Here is a 22,499-nt window from a genome sequence, read left to right as displayed (position 1 = left end):
TGGCAGCTCTGCCTGTGGTGGCGGGGACATGTGGCAGGGGATGAGCCTGTGGCTGCAACCTGGAAAGCAGGGTCTGACCAGAGCCTGAGCTGAGCTACGGACTTCAATGGCATGCCTGCCTCCCTCTAGTGGTGAGCTACTTCCTCCCGCCAGGCTATGCCACAGAAAGGCTCCAGTCTCCCAAAATGGTGCCACCAGCTGGAGATCAAGTGCTCCACCTGGAAACTCCTAGAGAATATTATAGATCTAAAACATCATAGCCACACACTGGAACTTGTGTAGCACTGACAGTGAATGGAATGCAGTTTACACAACAGTAGAAAAGATGTTGTGGAAGTGTGCACATCTGGGTACTCACTCGAGGTGGGCCAAATGATGTCCCGTTGGGCTTTGAGATTTAAACACAGTAGACGATGTCTTAGTCTCTTTCCCTGTTGTTACCATAAAATACGCTGACAAAAGCAACTGGGAGAAAATAGGTAAATAACGCTGTCTGGGAGAAAGGGCTCATTTCGGCTCACATTTCAAGTCACAGTGAGTCCCTCGTATTGGGGAAGTAAGACAGTGCGAACCTGTCGCAGCAGCTGGTCACATTACAGGGGCCTCAGCTCACTGCCTCCACTTATACCACAGGTCCTACCTATAGCAGCAGCTGGTCACATTACAGGGGCCTCGGTCAGAAGCGGATGCAGGTGTGCTAGACTCAGCTCACGGCTTCCACAGGTCCTGCCTACAGTAAAGAGGATCTTCCCACACCAATGTACACAATTAAGCCAATTGCCCATTGGATGCGCTCAGAGATGCCTCTCCCAGGCGAGTCTAACATCCATCCCTGACAGTCAATGCTAATGATCACAAATGATAACCTCTGTGCTTTGACTCTGAGAATCCTTCTTGGAGGGGCTTGGAGGGGGAGAGGGACTGGGAAGCTCAAACTCTCAGCTCCTCGCCCACCCCACTGTGGACCCTTTGCATCTGTCCTGAACTGGGTGGCAGCAGCCTGAGGTTACACTTGCTGTGCACACACAGGGCTCCCCCCCCCCATCCCTCGCAGACACAGTGATGCTAACTAAGCAAGTGACAGTAGCTTTATGTTACTGCGCCTCAACTGCTGCATGATCTCTTCGTAGTGTGGGGATCAGCAAAACAGAATGGGAAGAACAGGCTGAAACCCGAGAACTGATGTTAAGCAGAGACAGTGATGAGGTGAGGAATGTTAACAGTTAACTAGGAGGACTCAGGTTTGAGGACAGGCTCTGATGGCTGATGGGAGAGGAAGAGATAGAGATAAAACCGCTGCCTCTGGAGACCACCTGCAGGAAGTGTTAACTGGGCCACAGGCAGGGAAAGCACGGATAAGTTCAGATCAGCAAAGTCAGAGCTACCGTAGGGAACATTACCTTTAACAAAGGACGGCTGTGAGCCTGACAGATGTTTGAAAGCCTGGGTTCCAGCTGTGCTGGGACTAGAACTAGAGCTCCCTATAGACCCACAAGAAACTTCTGGGGGAGAATGGATCGGACAGGTAGCTAGGAGAGCTGACACCTCTGCTATGGGCAGAGGATGAAGTCTAGCTACTGAGAAAGCAGGGGAACCTGAGAGCAAATAAACCACCATGAAGAAGTCCTGGGAACTGGTACAGCGAGACAGTTCCTGCCAGAGCCTGCCTGGATGACTGTCTGCATGGTGTTTCAAGAGACTTGTGAATCACAGCTCCAGGACTAGAAGTTCAAGATCAGGGGCAGAGGGATGGCCCACCAGGAGAAGCATGCTGCCAGTCATGACTACCTAAGTCTGAGACTAGAGCCCACACGACGGAAGGAGGGAAGTGACTCCAAGTTGTCCTCTGATCTCTACAGGCTTGCTTTAGAATATGGGTGGTAGTTCACACACCCATCCACTGCCACACACACTAAATGAATGTGCAATCATACGTCCAGTCATTCTTAGCCATTTAACAAGTTTGTAACCAGCCTGTGCTACATAAGGTCTTGTCTCAAGGGAGGGAGGGTGAGTACACCTGTATCGGCAGGGACAGGCAAGTAAATCATCACTGGGCACCTTCCTGCTTCCCACCTCCCCCTCCAGGCTAAGCGGAGGGCACTGGGCTTGAGTATCCAGGAATAGAGAGGAGAGTGGGAGGCTGCCCTGGTGTCCCTCACCTCTCCCGGGAGGGGCTGTTCCATGGTATCAGGAAGCTTGTACAGCACTGATAAACTTTTCATTCCAGCGAAGAGTAACCCATGTCTGTGATCAGGCAGGTAAGCAGGCATGGCCTGGCCCTGGAGGGTGTGTGCTGACTCTTAACCCTCATCCAGCCAACTTCCAGGAGAAAGGGAGTGATAGATGTTTTATATTAGCTGGAGGGACAGTTGTAGCTGGTTAAACCTTGGAGTCCTTGAGGAGTAGCAGGATCGATGCTCCCTTTTGTAGCCTGAGACCTAGAAAAGTAAAGTGATTTCCTGGGGTTATCCTGCTTGACACATGATTTCAAGTAGCAGAAGTTGTTTTCCAGCTTCACAACTTGTCACCCCCAAATGCTGACTGTATAGAATGTTCATTTCCTGAGATTTGAGGTGATGGAGGTGTGGATCATCCTCTCTGTCCTGGCTGGTAGAGGTAGAACGGCAGAGAGAAGACTTTTACACAGGACAGTATCCACCTCCAAACTGGAAAGTACGTCCTTGTCTGTTCAGAAGAAACATCACCAAACTTTTTCACCCAGAAAGTCAAACAGCTTTCCAAACTGACATTGTCAGTCAAGGTCAACCAGCCAGGAATCTGCTGCAAGGGCCCAGTCTGCGGATGAACCAGCATACCATGTGCTTACTCATGGCTTAGACACATATATCCTACTTTCAAAATGATAGCCTATGTCACTGCAGTTCGTAATACACACTGCCTGGAGTGGTTTATAGACATGGAAACCCTAAGATTTATTGCACAATCAGACAGCATAAACCTATACTTTATTTCCCTGAGGTGGGGGACTAGTCGTGGAGTTTGGAAATACCATGTCATCTTATCAGAGGGACAAGTGTAATTGTTCCTTCCTAGGAAGGTTTGTGTCCTTTGCCCAGGAGGCAGTGGTTGAGAAGTGTGTAGGGTCAGGGAACACACATGCCCTGTGGTTCTTTTATGGCCCAGGACTGCTTCCCACTGTAGTGAAGTCGTTAGTGATAAAAAAGTGAGCACGACTCAACTGCTGATCTGGGATGAATGTGAGCATACTGTCTACCACATCCCAAATGTGGGAGACGAAATAGTTTGCTACTTTTTGTCAAAAAGCTTGGTTAGTGCAGAAACAAAGCAAACCACCAACAACAAAACAAAAACACCAAAACAAACAAACAACCAACCACCTAGAACTGAAGAGGGCTCCAGGTAAAGGTAAACATAAAAACTGGAATTGCCCGGGCGTTGGTGGCACATGCCTTTAATCCCAGCACTTGGGAGGCAGAGGCAGGTGGATCTCTGTGAGTTCGAGGCCAGTCTGATCTACAGAGTGAGTTCCAGGACAGCCTTCAAAACAATACAGAGAAACCCTGTCTCAAAAAATCAAAAAAAAAAAAAAAAAAAGCCATCCAACCAACCAACCAAAAAAACAAAACAACAACAACAACAACAACAACAAAAAACAAAAAACCTGGAATTGGGCAGAAAATATCACATGGAGAAAACACTGGCCAGGAAAAGAATGGCCCCACTACACACTTTCCATGAATTAGTCAAAGGATACTGCTTGACACTTGTAGGTCTCTCTATGCTCATGGGTAAAGCTGGGTGACTCTTAAAAGGATCAATGGTTACATTGCAAAATGCCCCCAAATTGGATTTCGGGTCCTTTTGTATCCTTTTATTATTAATATAAATGGGTTTGAGGATATAGCTTAGTCAGTAGAGTGCTTGCCCAGTACACATGAAGGGTGTGGTATCTGTACTCCAGCATGTCAGCAGAGTGTGGTGTCTGCACTCCAGCACTTAGGGGGCAGAAGCAGTGTGTATTAAGAGTGTGTATTAGAGTGTGATGTCTGCACTGCAGCACTGACGTGGCAGAATCAATGTGGTAATTACTTTTCTGTTGCTGTGATAAGATACCACGACCAAGGCAACTTCTAAACGAGTTTATTTGGGCTTACAGTTAAAGAGGGATGAGTCCATCAGTGGCTGCAGGCGGCACACATAGCAGAAACACCTGAGAGCTTATATCTAACACACAAGTAGGAAGCGGAAAAAGGGAACTGAGATTTTGATATGGCTTTGAAAGTTTCAAGCCCGCCCCCAGGGACATACTTCTTCCAGCAAAGCTGTTATCTCCTAAACATAAACAGCATCACCAATGGGCACCAATTTAAATAACCACAGACAGCTATATGAAAACACAACAGGACAAACCAAAATTATTTTATTCAGAATTACAATGTTTTGCCCGCCCCCTTCTTTTTAAAAGCAGTTTCCAGGGCCAAAGTTGTTTTTACTTAAAATTAGAAAAATACATGCTGCACGTAGGTCTGTGTACCATGAACATGACTGATGGCTGAGGTCAGAAGAGGGTATCAGAGCCCCTGGAACTGGAGTTCAGTTCTGGACAGCTGAGAGCTGCCATGTGGGTGTTGAGACTTGAAGCCAAGTCCTCTCTGAAAGAGCAGCCAGTGCTCTTGACCACTGAGCCAGCTTTCCAGCAGTGGCTGTCATTTTACTCTAAAGGAAGCTACTATTGTATTTCTGTGAATTTTCACATAAGCTTGACTCGCATTCTGTCCTAACACTCTACTAATCTTGAGAGTGCTTGCTTCTCTCTGGTCCTAACACAAAGGTTTGGGGACTGGGGCTCCAGGGGAACACTACAGTGGAATTATCTTCTTGGATAACAGATCCAAGTGTTATTAACTGCATAGCCTGGTGGACAGCAGCATTGTGGGGACCTTGAGGAGAGTTCAGAACATGAGGAAGAATGTCAGGTCCCTTCTTACATATTTCAGAGGAAGGCAGAGGTTCTGTCATGTGACTAGTATGTAGTCCACAGTATGATTGCAGTCAGACTGCCTCTGATTCCTGGCTGGTAGGCATAGGGAGGGAGTCTATTAGCCTAGGGCTTGTATGTATATGACTTAGGGCTTCTATTGCTATGAAGAGACACTATAACCATGGCAACTCTTATATAAAAACATTTAATTGGGGTGGCATACAGTTTCAGCGTTTTAGTCCATTATCATGGTGGGGAGCACAGAGGCGTGCAGACACAGTGCAGTCAACATGATATGGTTTCTGCCACTGAGAGTCACACCTACACCAACAAAGCCACACCTTCTGATAGTACCACTCCCTCTGGGGCCATTTTCTTTCAAACCACCACAGTAGAATATACTTTGAAGGTGGGGAGAGCAAGAATGTACAAAAACAAGTTAACAGAGGAGTTTTACAAAATGGCAAAAATTCAAAGCTTGGGGCTACCTAGTGAGATCCAAGCCACTCAAGGCTAAGTGAGATCTTCTAAGTAAACAAATAAATAAATAAAGCAATCAAACTTTGATTTGGGGACTTTTCATGGACCTTTAGCTTACTTCCATTGGGAGTGCCTTTCTATTCTTTAATAAACTTCCTGTTTTTTATTACTAGAGATAAATAAATAAATGTTAGAAATTGAAAAAAATTTATTGAACAAATGTTTTTTTTTTGTTGTTTGTTTTTTTGAGACAGGGTTTCTCTGTATTGTTTTGGAGGCTGTCCTGGAACTTGCTCACAGAAATCCTCCTGCCTTTGTCTCCTGAGTGCTGGGATTAAAGGCATTCACCACCAACAGCCGGCTTTGAACAAATGTTTTAAAAGGCATCAAAATACAAAAAAGAAAGGTTTGAGCCTCCAGTTTCAATGGATAGGTTAACTGGCTAAAAGAATAAAATTAGTTACAGAAAAATGGAGACAGGGAATGTGAAAGAGACAAGGTATAAAATAAAAACAAAAGCCTGTCATAAAGGTATAATTCCATAAAAGAGGCTGAAGTCATATTTACAGAAATAATTTCTAGCTGGGCAGTGATGGTGTATGCCTTTAATCCCAGCACTTGGGAGGCAGAGGTAGCTGGACTTCTTTGTATGAGGCCAACCTGGTCTACTGAGTTAGTTCTAGAACAGGCTCCAAAGCTACACAGAGAAACCCTGTCTGGAAAAACAAAAAACAAAACAAAACAAAACAAAACAAAACCAAAAAAGGAAAAAAGAAACAATTTCTAAAAACAATCCCGAAACTAGCAAACAATGTCTGGGAGTGTGAGATCCATTCATAGGGACGCCATCACAAGTCTGCTGGACACGAAACACAAGCAGCCAGAGAGGAGAGACATTCAGGGATGGGTGGACTTTCCCAGTGTGTCATGATTTGGACAGGGAGTTGCCCAGCACTTGGAGGTGGCCATCCCTGTCTTTCAACAGCAGAGGCAACAGAGGGGCAGCTACCCCTACTGAGTCTGTTGGATTCCACCTAGCCAGAAGAGCACAACAGCATTGTGATTGTTGCAAACCTGGAGCCCATGGAGGATGACAGCTCCTCTTCCCCACAAGGTCGTCAGCACTGTGAGCTTCCCGAAGGTTCCTTCCAGGTTGAAACTCTAGTCAAAACTGTTCTTGATCTCAACTCCTCGGGCACCTTGGGAATCCCAACCAAGAAACTGGCCTGGGCTTCAACCATCTATTCAGTGGAGGGATTTACTTACTTACTTACATACATACATACATACATACATACATACATGTTTTTTGAGACAGCGTTTCTCTGTGTAGCTCTGGAATTAAAGGCATAAACCACCACTGCCTGGCCGATTCTCAACTTTCCTAATGCTGCAACCCTTTAATAGTTCATGTTGTAGTGACCCCCATCACAAAATTGTTTTGTTACTTTTAACTGCAATTTTGCTACTGTTATGAATCATAATGTAAGTCTCTGATAAGCAAGATATGGATATGTGACCCCAAAGGGGTCATGACTGACAAACTGCTGCCCATTTTCCTGCAGTCCAAAGAATGGCTCCAGTGCTCAGTGGGTAAAGGTAAAAAAGTGCTTGCTGTTAAGCCTGCCAACCTGAGTGTGACCTGATGGACCCATGCATCGGGAGAGACCTGACTTCTCCCCTATCTTCCATGTGTGCTATGTCACCTGCTGGCCCCCACCAGCACAGATAAGTAAATGCAGCAAAATCTCTTTAAAAAGAACAAGAGCAGAGGCTGGAAAGATGACTCAGGGTTAAGAGCACTGGCTGCTCTTCCAGGTCTTCAATTCCCAGCAACCACAAGGTGGCTCTCATCTGAAATGAGATCCAGTACCCTCTTCTGGCCTGCCGGCAAACAAGTACCAAGCACATAAAACTTGATTTTTCTCCCTTTGTAACCTGCTTGTCAATCTACAAAGACATTTCTTCACCATGCCTGCCTGTTAAAATGCAGCCACTTCCCAAGTCTCACTTCAAAGCCTCTTTACTACTCCTCCCCTCCTAGAGTTTCTCTGTGACAGTCCAGCTTGTCCTGGAACTTGCTTTGTAGACCATGCTGGCCTTGAACTCACTGAGATCCACCTCCCTCTGCCTCCTCAAATGCTGGGATTAAAGGCGTGTGCCACCACTGCCCAGTTTTTCTACTTTTTTAGTTGTAACCAATCTTGTTCTCAAAAATCTACTCTGGTACATTGTTTTAAAAGACTATATTCTTACAGAGCGCACATGCGGACAACTCCGTGGAGTCAGTTCACCTTGGAATGCCTTACTCCAGTAAGTCAACGCCTTAGCCCACGATTTTTAAAATTCCTATTTTAACATTTGATCTATTATCTGGTTTCTCTTAGTGTCTTACAAGTCTTTTGACTTTTTAAAACAATTTATTCTACTTTTGTGTCTTTCTTGTTCCATCACCTTGGCTCCAATCATTCAGCTTGCAGATTATTTTTTTGTATGCCTCAGGAAACATGGCATGTAGCTGGTACATATGGTATATCACTTTTAGCTACCTCACTGAGAATTCTGGGATCATATAAGACATCCGGCTCACTGGAGTAAACAGCCATTCCTTTCTCTGATCATTTTTTTTTCCTTTTTACATTTTGACATAAAGTGCCACTTGAGCCTGGAACTTACCCAGGTAGGCTTCAACATTACATTACAGCTTTCCCACAAGTCTCAGGTTTCCGAATGATGGGATTCTTTAAAGGCGAGTCACCACACTCTGCTTCAGGCCTTGCCACTGTGAATGGATCACTGGTTGGAGTTAATAAAAGGGGCAACAAAACAGACGAGGAGTCACACCCGAAATGGTACAAGTGAAGCCTAAATAAAATGGGGCTTGCGAGTGGCACATCTCTCAAGTCGGCCTGTTACCGGCAGTCCACGGGCATCTCTCTGGGTTCCGTCACTGCAGGGATGCTCACAAAGGAGTCGGGAGTAGAAGGATGTGCTGAGACACGTACTTAACTGAGCGCAGGCAAGCGCGTGATAAGCAAACCACATTCGGACCCTTTCCATTTCCTGGGGTGGGGGGGATGCAGGGGTGGGGGGAGGGCTGTCTGTCTGTCCGCACTGGCCTCCGAGGTCCGAGGTGGAAGCGCAGCCGGCGACAATGACGGGCCTCCGACGCCGAGCTCACACTCAGGCTTCCAGCCCCGCGGGCTAGGCCTCCGAGGCCGGCGGCTCGCCGAGCCAGGTGACGCCGCCGCCTGTCGGGCCGCGCGCATGCGCACAGCGGCGCCCCCGCCCCCACTGCCCGCTCCCAACGCCCCCGCCGCGGCCCGCGGGCCATGGAACCCGCCGAGGCCGGCGCGGTCCGAGCGCTGCTGCCCGAGCGTCCGGGCGCCGTAGCCCCGTGAGCCCGGCGGGCTGGGTCCGGCCGCTACCGCAGCCCGCCCGCCCGCCGGTGCCGCGCGTGCGCGCCCGCCGAGTGAGAGCGCGAGTGAGGGGTGGGCCGCCCGCCGCCGCGACGATGCCGCGGGGCCGCCCCCCGAAGTCCCGGGACGGCGCGGCGCGCGGCGACTCCGGTAAGGCCCGCGGCGGCCGCCGAGTCCCCGGATGGGCGCAGGGTGCGCCGGGAGCGGCGCGGAGGGCGGGCGGCGGCGACTGGCCGGGCGGGCGCAGCGCGGGCGGACGGATACGGGCGCCGCGGCCGGGCCCCTCCGCGCTGGGCCTACTTTCCGGGCCGTGGCGGCGCGGGGGCGGCGGCGCGGGCGGCGGCTTCCTCCTCCTCCACCTCCTCCTCCTCCCGAGTTCCTGTCGGCTCCCTCCCTGAGCCCCTCGCTCCGGGCTGCTCAGAGTCGTTCGCAGTCCTAAGAGTCTCCTGACCGTCCTCCCCGGGTCCCCCGCCCTCCATGTCGCCTGCTAAGCTCAGCTCAGCGTCGTCGTCCCCTCTGTCCCCTCCCTCCATGTCTCCCTGTCTCTTCCGCCCGTCCCCTGCCCGCCCGCCTGCCTCGCCAGTCCTCGGCACAGGCCCGAGGGAGTGCTCGCTCTTCCGGCGCATCCGGGGTTCCGTCCTCACCCCTGAGGGACCCCAGCCCGGCGGGGACCAGGGCCTCGGGTGGAGGGGGGCAGCGGGGAGTGCACACAGTAGGCTGTCCTGCGTGCGCACAGTAGGGACTCGGGAAGGCATTACCCTCTGTCACTTGTATGCCTGGCTGGCTGAGTTGGTTTGAGATAACTTGGGGTCTGTTTTCTTCAGGAAAGAGAAGAGCACAGTTGTGCAGCAGGCGAAGCGATGGGGAGAAAAATGTCACCCACACCGTCGCCTCCCTTCAGCCTGGCGCTTAGTGGGGGCCCCTCCTCCAGCGCGAGGAGGAGGAGGAAACAGGCATCCATTGCCAAGGCGTTCTTTTGAGATGGGATGGGGGTCATCGGGTGGAGAGGCACAGAGCTCAGTTGTGCAAGCCAGGGTTTAGTCCCAATCTGGGGAAATACCTGCCCTGAAGTCCCAGCTTTTGTGGTCCCGAAGCAGCCCTGGGCGGTTTGTGCAGTCAAGCTGGCTGGGAAAGGACCCTGCCTGGGCGCTGGGAAGGCGGTGCCTGTCTGGGACGCAATGCAAGGTGAATAGCCCCCAACTTGTATTATGTTTACTTAGCCGGTTGCTGCTTAGTGACTCAGGGTTTGACTGCCCTTGGGGATGAGTGCCCTGGAGGTTCCAGAGCTGTCATCAAGGAGCCCAGGTTCAGATGCCCACGGTCAGGTCCGGTCCGCACCTACAAAGGACGATGCTAAATTGGTCCATTGGGAGAAAGAGGGGAGGGAGGATTTGGCATCTGTGCGAGCTTGGGAACAGGACACCCAAACTAGAAAGTTGCTACTTAGTATTGCTGTTGCTCTTGACAAAGTCAACAGGCGTGTCAGTTAGGTCAATATGAACACTCTTTCTGAACTTCAGCCAGTGATTTCACACTTAACTGTTGTTTTCATGGATTGCTTGGAACAATGGTGGCTGTAGAGTAATGCTAGCAGGTATCTGTGGTTGAGAATAAGTGCTCAGAGTATTCATCAATGGCTAATGGCTCACTGCTTTGGCCTTGGCCATATTTTCATAGGTGTGTGTGTGTGTTCCTGTGTTTATGGTGTTTGTTTTGATAACATGTTTTATGCTAATAATAATGTGAGGAACAGTGTGGAAAAAGGCTTAGAGAGGAAAAAATGTAAAATTTCCATTGAGACAAGGCTTTCCCAGTACTCTACATTTTACCAGATGGTATCACTGTCCACAAAGAACCAAAATCTAAGAATAATTCTGTTTCTCTTGTTTTCCAAGATATTTCATAACTTTAAAATTTTTTAAATTATTTTTTATTGTGTGTGTTGGTAAGTGTTTTGTTTTTGCATACTGACCCATCTCTCCAGTTCCATAGCTAAGATCTTAGCTGTTTCCTCAGAACTAGGTACCCACAACTCCAAAGGTGGGGCTTTCAGACTGGGCTCTGCTGTCTGTCACTTTCAGTTCACTTTTCCTTGTGGGTGCTCTTTCCAAATGTAATCAAGGGCTACACCCCGATTAAACTTCACAGCAGGTCAACTCGGGATTTTGACATAAGCCTCACACTCTCCGGAACCCTCTCTTCACTCTGGCATCAATTGTTGTCGTCGCTGACCTTGATGGTGCCAATTATGGTTTTGATTTCTTCTTCTTCTTCTTCTTCTTCTTCTTCTTCTTCTTCTTCTTCTTCTTCTTCTTCTTCTTCTTCTTCTTCTCCTCCTCCTCCTCCTCCTCCTCCTCCTCCTCCTCCTCCTCCTCCTCCTCCTCCTGCCTGCTTTTGTTCTTTGTTTTTGTCCTTTTTAATTCCTTTTTTTGAGAGATCGTCTTCTTTTACTGTGTACCCCAAGTGTGGTTTCTTCAGAGATCTTCCTCCGACCTGTTTGAAGGCAACCTTACACCAGTCAGGCTCACCACAGTGGTTCTCAAATTGTGGTGCTTGGGGCTGTGAGGTGCATTCAGAAGTACGTGAGATAAATATTGTTGTAGTGTTACTAAGAGTATTGGGCCTTTTCACTGGGCTAACATTTATGTGCTTTAGTCACATGAACACAGCTGTGGGTATAACTGAAGCCAGTGTAGCATACAGGATCTGATGGTGTACCAGATCTGTGTGTGTGACTGTTGTGTCTTACATCTAGCCAAACGTCACAGAAGGGAGCATGCAGAGGCAGATAGGAGAGTCCAGATTTGTTTTAGTAAACGCTTTGCAAACCAGACATGTTTGCACAGGCCTTTTATCCCAGCAGTTAGGCAGTGCAGGTAGTGGGTTTCCAAGTTCCAGACCAGTCAGGGATAGTTAAACTATGTCTAAACAAATGAGAAAAACAGATTAGTAATTTCTAAAAAATATTTTTCACAAAAAATGTATTATGTTAACAGGCAACAAACTGACTTAAAAGAAATTAGATTTATTTTGATGTTTATGAGTGTTTTGCCTGCATGTACGTATGGGTACAACATGCATGCCTGTTGTTTGGAGGTAAGAGGGTGTGTGATTTTCTGGAACTGAGGTCAAGGACATTTGTGAACCACTATGTGGATACCAGGAACCAAACCCAGGTCCTGTACAAGAACAATAAGTGCTCTTAACTACCGAACCCTCTCCAGCCTCCTGGTTATTTTGTTTTAGTTTAGTTTTGATAAAGAGTCTCATACTAGGCCAGGCTGGAGTAGGTCTCATATGTAGTTCACATGGGCTCAAATTTATGGCAATCCTTTTGTATTCACCTCCCAAGTGCTGGGATTAGATATGAGCACCGCATTCTATTTAAAAATGAGTTACCTCTCCAGGATAGATATTAACAAAATGTGTAGAAATTGCAGGTCTTGAAGTTCTCGTTGATATTTAAGATGTACATAAAATGTTTGAGTCCATTGCCCCACTATTTGCTACCATTTTATAATCTGTGATGATGTCATCCATTTTTTTGGTCACTACATTAGGATTATTACTGTCTACTTCTTGGTTTAAAGACAGGGTTTCTCTGTATTACCCTTGCTGGCTTGAACTTCCTCTGTAGACCAGGCTGGCCTCAACAGAGATCCCACTGCCTCTGCCTTTTGAATGCTGGGATTAAAGGCATGCACCACACTGCCTGGCAGGATTATTATCATATTTATTTATTTATTTTGTTTTTTTCGAGACAGGGTTTCTCTGTGTAGCTTTGGAGCCTATCCTGGCACTCGCTCTGTAGACCAGGCTGGCCTCCAACTCTCAGAGATCCGCTTGCCTCTGCCTCCTGAGTGCTGGGATTAAAGGCGTGTGCCACCAACGCCCGGCTTTATTTTTATTTATTTTTTTATCTTTTTAATTTTTTGGTTTTTTTCGAGACAGGGTTTCTCTGTATTGTTTTGGAGGTTGTCTTGAAACTTGCTCTGTAGACCAGGCTGGCCTCGAATTCACAGAGAGCTTCCTGCCTCTGCCTCCTGAGTGCTGGGATTAAAGGTGTGCGCCACCACTGCCGGGCACATTTGGAGCTTTTAAGATTGCCTTTTTTTGTTTCTGTGGTCAGAAGACCTACATTAGATTACTTTAATCACTGGGATGGACTGAGGCTTGTGTTGTATTCTCTGTTTGCCACCACCGCCGGGCACATTTGGAGCTTTTAAGATTGCCTTTTTGTTTCTGTGGTCAGAAGACCTACATTAGATTACTTTAATCACTGGGATGGACTGAGGCTTGTTTTGTATTCTCTGTTTGCCAGACAACCCATGTGTGTTATCATCATAAATGCTCAATAACTCCGAAAAGGGTTATTTTTCCCTTGTAATCTATGTTTGGCCATTATAGCAAGTAGTATTTCATTAATGACTAATGGTATTGGATGTCTGTGTAGAATTTTCCATCCTGACGGAACAGTCTTAAGGAAGAAGGATCCATTTTGGCCCATGGGTTCAGAGCTTCTGGCTTGCCTTAGTAAAGCTGAACATTGTATTTCAGGATCTTACATAGAGGCTGCTCACTTGATGGCAGATAGGAAATAGGGAAAGGAACAGAGGGGCATTGGACGCCATATGTCCCCAGGGACATGTCCCCAGTGACCTACTTTTCAGAGCTTCTAGAACCTCCAGAAATAGAAGCAACCAGATGGGGATCAAGCCCTTCAGAACGCAAGCATTTTTGGAGGACACTTCATATCTAAACTATAATGCCTGTTTTCTTTGTACTTGTTGACATTATATCTTTAGGAAAATGTTCATTAAATTTGTTCCTCATTTCAAACTTTATTGGTTTGCCTTTTGAATGTTGAGTTCCATGTGTTTTTACTGATTTGCAGATGTTTTCTCTCATTCTGTAATTAGTAGTAAGAAAATGAAAATTTTATTGATAGTTTTCTTTGATGTGCGAATAGCTTCTGTGTCTGGCATGTATCACAAGTCATTTGGAGGAAACTTCATACATACATACATATATACATACATACACACACACACATACACACACACACACACACACGGCTTGCAATTCTAATGGCTATGCATTTAACATATTTTAGTATAAAGTATAAGTGCACACCAAAACAGGGTGGAATTGGCATGAAGATATACATAGAGACTATTGAGGCAGAACTCACAGTCTGGAAATAACCCTTCACAGCCTACCAAGAGTGCCAGTCAGTTAGTTCAATAAATGGCTCCAGGACAGAGGGCGTGGCTATATGTAAAGTAATATATTCAGATCCTTACCTCATACCACTTACAAAAGTAAGTTCAAATCAGGACAAATATCTCATTTAAGAACCAAGACTTTAAAACTTATCCTCAAACCCCTTGACCACTTAAGAGTCTTTATAAGCTACAGCAAGAGACTTGTTTGGCTAAGGATGAGGATTATATATATATATATATATATATATATATATATATATATATATATATATAGAGAGAGAGAGAGAGAGAGAGAGAGAGAGGGAGCGAGCAGTTTGACATATTTAGTTAGCAAAACATGAGTCCTAGCTTTCCCATCAGGGCCTATGATCTCTGGAGCCAGGTTTAGAGACCAGATCTTAATGCCTTCTGTGGAGCAGACTTCTAATCAGAAAGTATTTGGTTACCCCTCTAACCTTCAGGCCACTATTGCATCAGCGGGCACATCTTGTCTAGCATGACCTTGATATTCTGATCCTCTCTGAATCCATTTCCCAAGAGCTGGGTTTACTATTGTGCACCATTGTGCCTGGTTTCTTGGGATTGAACCCAGGACCCCAGGCATGCTAACTAAGCACTCTATCAAGCAAACTCCTTCCCTAGTCTCCGGATTTGATACAGAATGGTCTGTAATTTATTTGTTAACCTTGTGTAGTTCTGGTGTGTTATTTATTTGTACCCTAATCCCAAGACTTGGGATGTATGTACTTTAAAAATTGTAACTATTTAGAACAGCTTTATTTGACATTTTTGCCAAATTTATTTATACTATATTATTATGCTTTTTGATACTTGAAAATACTTTTAAGTCTGAATTATTAGCCCTGTGTGGGAAATCCTTTTGTGCCAATAGGATTGCAAGTCTTTCACTATCTGAGAAAACAAGAAAATTTTCCTTTTGACTTAATCTTTCTTTGGAGCAGTTTCCAGAAATAAATGGATTAGCAGTTGAAGGCTTTTATATTTTATAGAGTTGAACCTACTAAGTGGTATAAGAAACTAGTATGCTCTTTAAAAAATTTATTTACTTTATTTTACTTGTATTGGTGTTGTGCCTACATGTAATGTGAGTTAGGTGTCACATGCCTCCATGGGCTATAGGAAGGAAACAGTATTGGATAAGCTAGCAAAGTTCAAAGAACCTTCGTTTGTGTGGTTGCATTAGGAAATTCGTTTCAGATTTCTCGAAATCCTACCAAGTAGTTTGAATTTTCTTGTCCCACATCTCAGGCATCCCAACATTTCTCATTTCTAATTTCCAACATCCATTTTTCAAATTCAGCACTTATTTTATCTAAAAGTCTCTTATAAATCTCTGTTTCTATTAGTAGCCAAATGAGGGGTCAGAGAGTTGGCTCAGTGTTTAGGAGCACTCACTGTTCTTCCTGAGGACCTGGGTTCAGTTCCCTACACGCACCTGTCAGTTTACAACCATTTATAACTCAAGGTCTAGGGGATCCAACTCCCTCTTTTGGCCTCTGAGGGCACAACATGCACACAGGCAAAACATCTATAAATGCAAAATAACATAAAAAATTAAAATACCCAAATGATTTAGTTTATTTATGTAATGGGACTAACACCTGGTACTCATTGTCTGTACATATGAAATTTTATAGATGGAATTTTGGGATTGAATGATGACGACCTTGACGATGACTGTCAGATACCAAACTTCCACAAATGTGAAATCTGTTTGCTGTCTTTCCCAAAAGAGTCCCAGTTTCAGCGTCACATGAGGGAGCATGAGCAAAATGACAAGGTGGGTATTTTCAAAAGGACTCCAGAAAGAGGGTTCTGAAATTGGAGGTGGTATAGATTCAACATGTAAGATAAACTTACAGTTCATTTCATAGTATGTAAACATTTTGACTTTCTTTTGAGAATGTGCTTTAGTGAATGTCTGTATTGAGATTATTTGTGAGTAGACAGAGAAGTAGGACTTTTTGGTAGTTAGTTTTCCATAGGACTGAATTCCTGGTGGTTAATCTGAAATGTGTTTTCCTTAGATGGTATTTTGCTTTCAAGTTGTCTTCACGGCATTCTTGAGGCTTTAATTTTGGTTTGACAGGAATCAGTACTGTCTTTTGGGGAATGGCTCCAGGTGAGAATTATGTGCATGGCCTTGTGTGTGTTAGCATATGTTCTACCATTCCCTCCAGCCCTTTAGACCCCTATGTCCCTCTAAAGAGAGAGCTGAACCCTTTTATGCTAATCCTTCCAGATATGACATAATGAAACTAGATGGAAGGTAGCTTGAAGTGCAATTAAAAGGGGTGACTGACTTTCCTTTGCTTAGAGAGTGGAAGCTCAGGTTTCATGTTCATGTGCTGGTGGAAGACATGGGCTGTGCTCTCTGAAGTCCCAGTCTAAAAGGCTGCAAAGAGACCCCAGCCATTGCTTTGTCTTTCTTTTTACAGGTATGAGAGAGAGTATTCTCCATGTAGAGGAAACTTTGGACTGAGAGAAGCAACTGTTGAAATCTAGAGGAAAACTTTTTAGTCACCTATTTTTCTAGAAGGGATTTTGTTTACAATGAGTATGTTTGTCAGAAATAGAAGGAAAACTCCGTCTAATGGGCTGGGCTTTCTCACATCTCTCGGTGACTACAGCCCAATAGATTTGTTTGCAGTATTCCACATTAGAAATAGTTTTGGAGTTAGGTATTGCCGCACATGCTTATCCCAACACTTGGGAGGTGGAGGTAGGAGGATTGAAAGTTTGAGACCAGTATTTTTACATGTGATGTTCTTTTTGCATTGCTTTGAAAATTTGATAAGAAGCTTTACTATGTGCTTTTGGATATAGGATCCAAAAGAGACTGTTTTAGAAAGGGCACCTTTTCTTTTTTCACCCCCTCCATACTTGAGAGCCCTAGCTGTTCTGTAACTCACTCAGTAGACCAGGCTGGCCTTGAATTTACAGACATCCACCTGCCTCTGCCTCCTGAGTGCTGGGATTAAAGGGTGCGCCACCCCCACCTGGTACTTAATACTTTAATAGTATCTTTGGGAAGATTGTAACTCGGTTCCTTCTTTTCTGTCAAACAGCCACACCGATGTGACCAGTGCCCCCAAACATTTAATGTTGAGTTCAACCTGACCCTTCATAAATGTACACATAATGCAGAAGATCCTGTCTGTCCTGTATGTAACAAGAAGTTCTCCCGTGTGGCCAGTCTCAAAGCACATATTATGCTCCATGAGAAGGAAGAGGTAATTGTTTAATGTGTGTTTGTTAACTGATCCTTAAATGCATTAATCATTAGCCTGATTTTACAGAGGGGCAGCTTCCTCACAGCTTCTTTACCTCTGAAGTCTCAGTTCTAGAGCATTTGCTGTTACCACTTCAGCTACTCCTGCTGCCAGCTCAGCCCATTCTACCCTTGATAAAGATTACAAGTAAGCAAGAAAGACCATTCAGGAGAATATCTGTCCTAATGCTTTGGTGCAGACAGGCAGCATAGTGGACTGACTTAAAAAGTAATCTGAAAAGCCTGATTATATATAGCCAGGAGGGTCATGGCATGCAAATGTATGATTGTAATTTGCACCAATCACAGCACAGCTTCCAGATCCACCAATCACAAAGTCTCACATGAGGACCAATCATAGACCATGGGTTAAACCAATCACATTCTGTCCTGTTACTGGGGGAAGTGCTCTTCCCTCTGACCTTCTTAAGAAATGAGCAGGATTATGTAGAATTTTCGAGGCTGGTCTTTCCTGGAGTGGTCTCCCCGAGCTAATGCCGTTTGTCTGGAATGATTGTGAGTGGAGAAAGTCCTAGAGTAGATGCTATGGCCCCCGCTGAGATGCAGTGCTCTTTGCAGTTAGAGCACAGCTTCCTTATAGCATCTGTGAAGGGTCCAGACAGTGGCTTGTCATGTGGTGTTCAGTCTGTGACTCCCATCACGATGCTTCCAGTAGCGATGTGCCATTCTTTTTGGCCCTCTGCTTTTCTCAGCAGTGAGTAGTGACCCTGCTAAGGAGATGATCTGTCACTAAGCTGCATCTCCTACATTTTATTTACTTATAATTCAATTTTTAAATTTTGAAACAAGGTTTTCCTTAGTCTTCCAGACTGGCCTTAGTTCATGCAGGCCTTGAACATATAGTCTTCTTCAGCCTCCTAAGTAGTTGGGATTACAGGCCTGTTCCACTAGGTCTTGATATTAATACTGATTTCTTCTAAAATGTTTAAGTGGATTTAACCCAATTAAATGCCCTAGGCAATGTGGGAACCCTGTTTTGGAAATGGGAACAGAGTATAGGTGGGGGCAAGTATACAGACTGTCCAAGACTGCTCAGAGTCAGTGATTGTGAGACCTCATTTGTGCTGCTCAGCAGCAGACAAAGTTGTGGTCTTTGAGGTTAGGAACTATGAAGCACGTGCTAAAACTAGGGGTCTGAGCACAGGGGTGATGGTAGGAGAGTGTATGATGAACTGTGTAGTCTGGGCCGTGAGGCACAGGCACATTAATGCTTTCGATGGTAAGATCACTGGGGGAAGGTCCTTGAAGTTCCGCTTGTACTCTGTGTTCTGGCAAGGCCCATTTCCAGGGTCACAGTACTTGGTTTCTCCTGGGCATGCTTCCTCTATTTGTTTGTTTGTTTGTTTGTTTGTTTTGAGATGGGGTCTGATGTATCCCAGGCTGACTTGGAAATTCCTGTGTAGTCAAGGATGACCTAGAACTTCTTTTCTTCCTACCTTTACTTGTAGAGGAGTGCTGAGATTCAGGCATGCTGTATCACATCTAGTTTGTGCATTGCTGGGGATAAAACCCAGGTCATCATATATTTAGTACGCAAGCACTTCAGCCAATCTACATACCTGGCCTAGTTATATTTCATCTAACCCCCAGCATCTGTGTAGGATGCAGAACAGACTGGTTTTTTTTTTTTTTTGCTCTTCTTGTAGTCTTCATACAATTTAAAATTTATTTTGCTTTTCTTTGTGACTAGAAATAGGAGTGCATAGTCATTCATCCTTTCTAAAATGCTTTGGATTTTCATATGATATTTTCAAAAGCTGGCCTTCTTATATTTATTCTTCTACAAACTTTATTCAAGTTCTTTTCCAGGTGGGTTCCAGGTGGAACTTGTACTGGTTTGCTACTGGCTCCATTTGCTGGGGTCCTTGTTCTGTTGTCATGGGGTCACCAAAGACCTGGGAGTGGTGCTCCAAGTGACGGGAAATGCAGCTATAGAAAGTTGCTCCTGGAGCTAGAGAGATGGCTTGGTGGTTGCGAACACGACTGCTCTTGGGGAGGACCTGGGTTGGGTTCCAGCTCCCACATGGTAGCTGACAAGTGCAATAACTTCAGTTCCAGAAGAGTCGATGCTCTCTTTTGGCCTCTTTGAGTGCAGCATGCATGTGGCATACTTATATACACGCAGACAAAGCACTCATAGAGATAAAATAAAAACCAATCAATCTTTTTTAAAGTTACTTTTGAAACATGTGTACTTGTTGCATATAAGTTGATTTGAAAATAACAAAAACACATTTTGATATATGTACTTAGGAAGCATGAGCGACTTTTAAATTTAAGATTACCCCTGATAGAGGCATTTTTAGAGTACTGTAAACTATTTTCCTTGCTGCTCTGCTGAAATTAATAGTCTCAGATCCCTTGAGATCAGTACTCTATCAAATCATTCAAACTAGGGAAGAAAAATACCTATAGTTTCTAAATACTAAGAACATTAATCCCTTGAAGGGTGCTGCAGCATGCGTGGGGAATAGCAGATGTGTTCCCACAGTACTTGGCAGACTGAACATCTCACAGGGAGGCTGTACACATTTGCTGATTGCTGTGATGGAGGGGGCGTCCTTTTTATGGAAGGGAGAAGTGTTCTGTGAGGTGAACTTGGAGTACTGGATGCGTTGAGCATCATTTTGGAGTCCATACAGAGGCTAGGAGAGATCAGCCCCTGGAGTGCTGATAAGAGAGGAGTCAGTGTTCAGGCCTGCTGAGGGAGTACTTCCATTCCAGGAGCTCTGAGGCTCTTCAGAAATGGTAAGCGTCAGCCAAGTAAGGTGCTATGCGAAGTTTCTCCCATAACCTCTGTTGCCTACTCAGGAGCATTAAAATTACCTAGGATAGGCTAGGAGGAGACTTGATGCTGCCGATGATGTGCAGTGTGCAGAGAGACTTCCTCAGTTACCTGTGGGATACTGAGAGGTGGGAGGAAGGTCCTGGCTTCTCTTGAATGGTCAGCTCAGTAGCAGAGAGACAGTGATGGCATATGTTGGCTTTGGTTCTAGAGGTATGCTCCATCTTCCTGTCTTCATCTGAGCAAACTGTATATAAACCAACGTTTTCACATACGTTTCTGTAGAGTGCTTTTCAATGCATTCATCTGACCATTCTGTAAAAAAGCAAGAGAGCCCTATGGTTGTGGTGCACGGCTTTAATCCCAGCACTCACTCCGGAGGCAGAGGCAGAGGCAGGCAGATCTCTGGGAGTTCAAGGCCAGCCAGGTCTATAGAGTGAGTTTCAGCCAAGGCCACACAGAGAAATCCTGTCTCAGAGAGAGAGAGAGAGAGAGGGAGGGAGGGAGGGAGGGAGGGAGGGAGGGAGGGAGGGAGGGGAGAGAGGGAGGGGGAGGGAGGGAGGGGAGAGAGGGAGGGGGAGGGAGGGAGGGAGGAAAGGGAAGGTGCGAGTCAGAGCGATGAGAGAACACTATGGGAATGTCAGAATCCAGCTGTTTTGTAATTGAAAAGTATTTATATGCTTGTTTTTATGTGTTTATGTGTGTGCCTGAGTTTACGTATGTGCACCATGTACTCAGGGAGGTCAGACGAATCCTGGAACTGGATTTACAGGCAGTCGTGAACTGCCAGATGTGTGCTGGAAGAATGACCAGTGCTCTTAACAACTGCTGTCTCCCCAGCCTTATCTTGTAGTTTTGAACCTGGACAAGTGATAGGATTATTAATATGAAAATAAATATTTTCTCTGCCAAACACATTCATGGTTGAGAGGGTTATTTTTTTTCCCCCTTTGGCAGTGTCCTAGAGTAAATTTTCATTATCTTCCAAGTTACTAACAATCTAATAGTTTATTAATTCATTAAGTTATTGTATTAAATGTCAATTTAATACTAGTAGATTTCTTAAGGTAATTCCCTCAATCTTAACCCTTTTGTGCAGCAGGGCTGTGAGTAGTCAGTTAATAACCTAATTCTACTGAGCTTTGCATTCATAACTGGTGTGCAGAATAATAAAACCCTGATGGAAAGAAACAGAAGGGCTGGGGTTCTAACACAGCTTGCAGTTAGAGCCAAACGTGTGTGAAGCCCTGGGTTCAGCCCCCAACACTGCATAAAGAGGGTGTTGTAGCATAAGTCTGTAAACCTAGCACCTACCCAGGGGGTAATCAGGGAGGGTCAGAAGTTCAAGGTCATCCTTGGTGCATAATGAGTTTGAGGCTAGCTGGGATTATTTGAAACTGTTTTACAACAAAGAAAACGACCTTTTTGATTCGGAACTAACAGTTTATGCTCGTTGATGGCGTACTCTTACTTTTCATATTTGGACAGTTGGCTGGGTCATGACATCAGGAAGTGCTGCGCATGAGATTACACACGTGTTCATGGATTGAAATGTCCCAATTCAGCACTTGCCATCTGTAGAAGTTACCATCACTGCCATGCTATTTTGTCATCTCTGTCATTTCACTTAGCTTTGCCCTCTCTTCTGTGGGGGTTGGAAGTGAGCACACCAGGGTTCATGTAGACTATCACAGGCAGCCCTGTGGTAAAATCAGACCCAGCTCCACAGTGGCTAGACCACACTGCCTTATTGTAATGGACTGACATATACCTTCTAATAGCCACAGTGAAAAAGTGAAGCAAAAAATAACACCCACAAAACCCTGGTCCTTGTGGCTCACAGCTTTAATCTTTCCATCCAGGAGGTAGAGGCAGGCAGATCCTGTGAGTCTGCGGCTAGCCGAACTTCCATAGTGAGTTCCAGGCTGGCCAGAGGTACAGAATGAAACCCTGTCTAACAGAAACCAAAAGCTCAAACCAAAGCAAAAACCTTCATTAAGCAGGTGAGGTGACTTTGTTAAAATATACTTAGACGTACGCTATTCAAGTCCTAAAGACTGGAGAACTTTTGTTAGCTTTGGTTTGGGCACAGGGAAGTCCTGTGTGTACCCCACTTACAGCAGTCCAGCTGCCCATCCATGTAGTCACTCGGTCTGTAGTCAAAACTCAGTGGACAATTTCCATTGAGAAAGGTATCTCCTGCATTGTGTTTGATGGTGTTCTGTAGATTACAGTCACCTAGCATTCTTTTCTGACCTTTTTGTGTTGAAGTCCTTCTGTTTCTCTCAAGTTTTCATGGAACAGATGGACC

At 45.4% G+C, this 22,499-nt stretch overlaps 1 protein-coding gene and 1 long non-coding RNA gene across 4 annotated transcripts in view; one reads left to right on the top strand and one right to left on the bottom strand.

Moving 5' to 3' along the window:
* Positions 1–416: 416 nt before the first annotated feature.
* LOC121144313 lies at positions 417–8,770 on the bottom strand. The gene is made up of 2 exons (XR_005881640.1): positions 8,123–8,770; positions 417–2,441 (listed from the first exon to the last, which is right to left on the bottom strand). It is a non-coding gene; the product is annotated as an uncharacterized LOC121144313 (long non-coding RNA).
* Positions 8,771–8,890: 120 nt separating this feature from the next.
* The window catches only part of Znf236 (zinc finger protein 236), a 74,184-nt gene continuing 60,575 nt past the window's right edge, over positions 8,891–22,499 (top strand). Inside the window, exons 1-3 of one of the 3 annotated variants that reach the window (XM_040757796.1) lie at positions 8,891–9,015; positions 15,749–15,891; positions 17,180–17,344. In XM_040757796.1, coding sequence (XP_040613730.1) covers positions 8,961–9,015; positions 15,749–15,891; positions 17,180–17,344 — 363 coding nt within the window. In that variant the 5' untranslated portion in view covers positions 8,891–8,960. Of the gene's footprint in view, positions 9,016–9,218; positions 10,051–15,748; positions 15,892–17,179; positions 17,345–22,499 lie in introns of those variants that run through there. The other 2 variants (XM_040757795.1, XM_040757797.1) reach the window with 2 other exon arrangements.

The sequence above is a fragment of the Mesocricetus auratus genome, unplaced genomic scaffold (genome assembly GCF_017639785.1).
Source record: "Mesocricetus auratus isolate SY011 unplaced genomic scaffold, BCM_Maur_2.0 Super-Scaffold_100015, whole genome shotgun sequence".
In the NCBI taxonomy this organism is placed as follows: Eukaryota; Metazoa; Chordata; class Mammalia; order Rodentia; family Cricetidae; genus Mesocricetus; species Mesocricetus auratus.
The sequence above is the reverse complement of the archived record's forward strand: the minus strand, read 5'-3'. Positions and strand labels throughout refer to the sequence as shown.